General features: G+C 36.7%; 1 protein-coding gene across 1 annotated transcript; it reads left to right on the forward strand.

Moving 5' to 3' along the window:
* LOC109326644 lies at positions 3,175-5,037 on the forward strand. Its single transcript, XM_019559365.1, has one exon. It carries the CDS (start codon positions 3,175-3,177, stop codon positions 5,035-5,037), a length of 1,863 nt encoding a protein of 620 aa, XP_019414910.1.

Here is a 6,166-nt window from a genome sequence, read left to right on the forward strand (position 1 = left end):
AAGATGTAAAGATGATTGGCGAATTGAAGAAGGAGTTATCAAAATCTTTTGATATGATGAATCTGGGCCATGCAAAGCGAATTCTAGCCATATAGATTTTGCAAAACTGAAAGGCTAAGAAGCTATGGTTGTCATAGGAACAATATCTGGAATGAGCTCTAGAGAGGTTCAACATAAAGAATGCTAAACCAGTTAGCATACCATTGGCCAATCACTTTAACCTCGATAAAAGGAGATGTCCCAAAAGTTCGAAAGAAAAGAATGATATGACTAATATTCCCACTCCTCTGTAGTTGAGAGTTTGGTGTATGCCATGCTTTGTGCTCGTCTAGATATCGCTCATGTGGTAGGAGTTGTTAGTAGGTTCCTTTCCAACCCTTGCAAAAATCATTGGGAATCAATAAAGTGGATCTTGAGATACAACAGTTCAAGATGTAGAAGATTCACACACTGGAAAATATTAATGACATGATGACAAAAGTTGTGGCACCTGAGAAGCTTCAACTTGGATCAAAGATAAATATTTCAAAAAGTTTCCCATTGGCCGGAGGGGGAGAGTTGTGTAGTCCTGCTATGAAGTATGACAATCATCGCAAAATAAAGAAAGTCTTGGACGTTGCATGCCTAAAGATGGGCTAGGGATGGCAACGGGTGCGGACGGATACAAAAAGTGTTTTCTCGTTCCCACACCCACAATATTTGTGGGTACTCGTGCGGATAGCAGCTATTTGCAGGTACCCAATGAGTTTTTAATTTTAATTATATATTTATATACTTTGTATTAATCAATATATAAAAATAATTATTACATGAATAATATAATATTTATATGACAAATTTATGATCATAGTTAAATAAGTGTAATTTATTATGAAATAATAATAAAGTATATGATATATAATCTTAAAATAATAATAAATATATAAAAAAATTAATTAAAAAGTAACTATATAAATTTGCGGATACCCGCAGGACGGGTATCATAAAACCCACTACCGCCCATAAACTATTATTGCGAGTACCAGTTGTGAGTATTTCTACGGGTACCCACGGATCGGGTTTTTTTGCCATCCATAAGACAGTCCGATGGAAAAATTGCACCGAAGTTTAATTCATAGTGCTTTCGCAGTGCACAAGCCCTCTATAAATAGAGACATTCTTCTTCAGTTGAAGAAGCAAGAGTGTAGAAGCCACAAGAAGAGAAGTGTATAATATTAGTCTTTTCAAGTGAGAGCTTCTAATAATGATTAAAAATTGTGAGTAAGTAAATCGTAATGAGTATAGAGTGTGCGAAAAACACAATGGGTTAATTTTAGTTTCATGTCTAATACTCCTTGGTATTAAATACTGTAGTATTTGAATAGGAGGATTTCACAAGGAAACAATAAACTTGTACTTCTTGTGTGAGAAGAGTGTAGAAATGATATTGTAATTGTTTTGCATATAATGAAATATATTTTTAGAGATTGCTCGTGATTTTTCTCTTGACATTGGAGGATTTTCCACATTACAATTTGGTGTTCCTTTTCTTTATTTTGCACACATTTATTTTTGTTATGATATTGAGTTTATAGATCTATTTTCATCAGATCTACTTTCATGCTCATTGTTACATCATAATATCATTTAATGTAAATTACGAATAGATCTCAGAGTCCAAAATTATTAGATTAACTTCATGAGTCCTTTTCCAGATTGTAGAGATATGTATCCTTTATTTCAAAAGAAAATATACAGACCATTTAGAAGCAAAAAAAAAGCATTAGGCCAAAATGTTATAAATTCATAATCACAAAAGTTCTCACAACTTCAATTGACAGAAATTAGAATTTACTATATCGGATATCAGGTGTGTTATAAAACATAATTGGCATCATTTACTGTGGAATCAACTACTGGAGCAGAAGCTAATTCGTTTTACATCTCATGATCATTATCTTCGTGCCAAGTGTGTTAGCCTTTAGAACTACACCCATATTTTTTAAAAAATTGTTCACAAACAAAGGAGTGAAAAGATTTAGTGTTGACAAAATCCACCTATCCACCTCTCTTAATCATCCATCCACCTTTCATGTTCATAACCAAAACCTTCATATTGACTTAATTTCTATTACTGATTCACTCATATCCTCACTTCACATTTCATTTTAAACTTTTCTAGCCTTGGATGTCATCATAGTACACTTGGTCATTATGTTATCATCATTTATTGATAGGGATCTTTGTATATTTAGTCATTTACTTGTATAATTGCCAACTTTTGTAATTTTCCTTTTTTAGCTAACTGATTTGGTTAAAACAATTAGGTATGGCTATAAATAGAAAGGTAACTGTTTTTCAGAAAACAGTTCATACTCTGAAAAATAGAACCTTCTCTCTTGTAACCTTCTTCTCAATTTCTCAATAATAATTCGGAGTTCTCTCTAAGGAGATTCCCTTTTTCTCAATCATTTCTTCGAGTTTCTTGGTAAATTACTAGAAATCCAGCTTTAACCTTAACAATTGGTATCAGATTTCGTCCTTCCTTGGCACAAAGCACACTTCTATGGCAGAATCAACAAGGAGTCAAGAATCCATGCGGGAAGTCGAAGAACGCTTAGAAAGCAAACTATCGTCAAAGATTGAATCGAAAATCATGGACTTAGCAGGGGCACTCCAGAAGTCATTGAGTGAATCTCTTAAATTGGCAGTAGAAGACTTACTCAAAACCAGGCACGATAATGGGGAAGAATCTGCGAGGGCAAGACCATCAATTCTTGGTGAGAGACAAAACAATTCCAACTACTCGTGTGGCACAAGATTATCCATAATTGATTTTCCCCGTTTTAATGGTGATAACGTGCGACAATGGCTCTATCTGTGTGAAACTTACTTCTTAATTGATGACACACCCGAAGAATTCAAAGTGAAGCTGGATGTGGTTCATTTCGAAGGAAGAGCATTGCAATGGCACCACACCTTTGTCAAGAATTTGTGGTCCAGTTCTTGGCCAAGTTGGAGTGAATATGTGCACATCATCACATAAAGTTTTGGAGAGGTATGTGATGATCCTATGGTGGAGCTTATGAATCTCAGACAAAAGGGCACAGTGGTGGATTACCATGAGGAATTTGATGCCATCATCACAAGGTTGGAAATCTCTGAAGAATATACTCTGAGTTGCTTCTTAGGAGGATGAAAGCAAGATATGCAAATGATGGTGCGTATGTTTCACCCCAATCTGTCCGAAAAGCTTTTGCATTAGCAAAGCTATATGAATCCGTGGATAATCAATCAACCTTGCTCAAGTTTCCACCTAAATGGGGTAAACCTACTTCTAATGCTAAGACAATCATATCTGCTAAACCACCCTTGCACAGTGACCATCAAGTAGAGCCACTCAAGCTTAAACCTGCATCTGCAAGGAGCTTAACTCTAGCCTATATGAATGAAAGGCGTGCAAAGGGCTTATGTTACTTCTGTGATATGCCTTACACCCCTGAACATAGCTTAGCACATAAAAAGCTTCAACTACATGTCTTAGAGATGGAAGATGGGTGTGAGGATGAGGATATTGATAAAGAGGTAAAACTGCCAAGTCAGAATTATGGGGAGCCAACTATTTCTGTTAACGCACTCACTGGGATGCCTAGTTTCAGAACCATGCGGATCACGGGTCATTATAATAAAATGCCTCTGCACATACTCATTGACAGTGGGAGCACACACAACTTTCTAGACATCCAAAAGGCTAACACATTGTCTTGCCAGATTAATCAACTTCCACCCCTGATGTTTACGGTGGCAGATGGAAATAAGCTACAAATATCAGCTGGGGTACGAAATTTTGCTTGGACAATTCAACACACAACTTTCATTTCTGATGGGATGCTCATTCCCTTGGGGTGTTGTGATATGGTGCTGGGTATTGAGTGGTTGGTCACCTTAGGGGACATTACTTGGAACTTTGACAAGCTGAAAATGGAGTTCACAACACAAGGTAGGAGACATGTCCTGAGGGGAGCCTCCACAAATGCTGCCAAGACATTAAAATCTCAGAAGCTTGACAAGGTTTTTAATCAAGGGGTGCAACTGTCCATGTTACAACTCTGTAATATAGAAGGAGGGTTGCTACAATCCTTGACTACTCATGCAGAGCAACTTGTGATTCTTGCTGCAATCGCTCAGTTGATTGAGGAATTTAGGGACATTTTTGAAAAACCAGTTCAGCTACCCCCACTAAGGAAGGGCCACAATCACCAGATTCCCCTGCTGCAAGACATCAACCCTGTCAACATGAGACCCTACAAGTATGCCAAGCACCAGAAGGATATTATTGAGAAACTACTGCAGGAAATGCTAGATTCAGGCATTATTCAAAACAGCAATAGCCCATATGCTAGTCCTGTAGTCTTGGTGGGCAAGAAAGATGGCTCATGGAGACTATGTGTGGATTATAGAGGCTTAAACAAAGGGACTGTCAAAGACAGATTTCCCATTCCATTGGTAGAGGACCTGATGGACGAATTACCTGGCTCCACCATTTTCTCCAAGTTGGATCTGCGAGCTGGCTACCATCAGGTGAGAATGGAAACCTCGGATATTTACAAAAATGCATTCAGAACACATAGAGGTCACTACGAGTACTTGGTAATGCCCTTTGGCTTGACAAATGCTCCAGCAACATTCCAAGGCTTTATGAATGCCATTTTCAGTGAATTTCTTAGGAAGTTCTTGTTGGTTTTCTTTGATGATATCCTCATCTATAGCAAGTCCTTAGATGAACATGTGGATCACCTTAAAAGAGTCCTACAGTTTATGCAGAGACATGCATTATTTGCCAAGAAATCCAAATGTTACTTTGGTGTGGACATGGTTGAGTACTTGGGACACTTTATCTCTGCTCAAGGTGTGTCCACTGATGCCTCAAAAATTTCAGTTGTCAAGGATTGGCCCTTACCTCAAACACTTAAACAATTGAGGTGTTTTTTGGGGTTAGCTAGCTATTATAGGAGATTTGTTAAGGGATTTGGAGGAGTAGCTAAACCCTTAACATAACTACTCAAGAAAAACAACTTCTGCTGGACAGTTGAGGCTAAGGACTCTTTTCTACACTTGAAGCACTTATTGAGCACTGCACCAGTTTTGGCTCTTCCTAATTTCTCTAAGACATTTGTGCTAGAAGTAGGGAGTTCTTTTATGACTTGTAGAAAAAGTACCCATTCTTTAAACCTTGAGGTCAAGGTTTGTTGGAGGAAAGGATATTGATAGGGATCTTTTTATTTTTAGTCATTTACTTGTATAATTGCCAACTTTTGTAATTTTCCTTTTTTAGCTAACTGTTTCGGTTAAAACAGTTAGGTATGGCTATAAGTAGAAAGGTAACTGTTTTTTAGAAAACAGTTCATACTCTGAAAAACAGAACCATCTCTCTTGTAACCTTCTTCTCAATTTCTCAATAATAATTCGGAGTTCTCTCTCATTGAAGGAGATTCCCTTTTTCTCAATCATTTCTTCGAGTTTCTTGGTAAATTCCTAAAAATCCAGCTTCAACCATAACATTTATCGAGTTAACCTTGTTGTAGTGATGCTTTTCAATTGCTGCAGTTTTTTTTGTTTCTTTATTTGTATTCTAACTGAATTATGTTTGTTAGAATATAGTTTCAATATAGTCGTTACTTAAAAAACCTTCAACCCTTTTTCGTTGAGAGAAAATGTGGATCAGTTCATTAACAAAGGGAAGAAACGTACCAAATGTGCTTAAACGAAACATGGAAATAGCTTCATGCCTTCATCTTTTATGATTGAGAGTTTTAGAATGAGAGAGAACGGTAAAAGAAAACACTAGTGTTGAAACACAAATGACACAAGGGTAGAAACATAACTAGATAATGTTAGTAAGGATAGTTAGGTATTTTGGGAGCTAGAGGGTTTAAAAAATTCTTCAAAACCCTCCCATATGTTCCACTAAACTCCAAACTAAGGAATCTCTCGACTAAATCATCTCATTCCCCTCCCACAAGAAATAGTACTCCCAAACAAATCCCAGAACCTTCATCTAATCACCTAAAGCAAACAAGTGTACAAACAAATTCTGAAGCAACTATATTGATAAATCATTGGTTGTAGCTCTAAAATCAAAATTTGAAATTCTAAAAATCTCAACCATTAATTATCGAGAAGCAAC

Source organism: Lupinus angustifolius, chromosome LG02 (genome assembly GCF_001865875.1).
Source record: "Lupinus angustifolius cultivar Tanjil chromosome LG02, LupAngTanjil_v1.0, whole genome shotgun sequence".
In the NCBI taxonomy this organism is placed as follows: domain Eukaryota; kingdom Viridiplantae; phylum Streptophyta; class Magnoliopsida; order Fabales; family Fabaceae; genus Lupinus; species Lupinus angustifolius.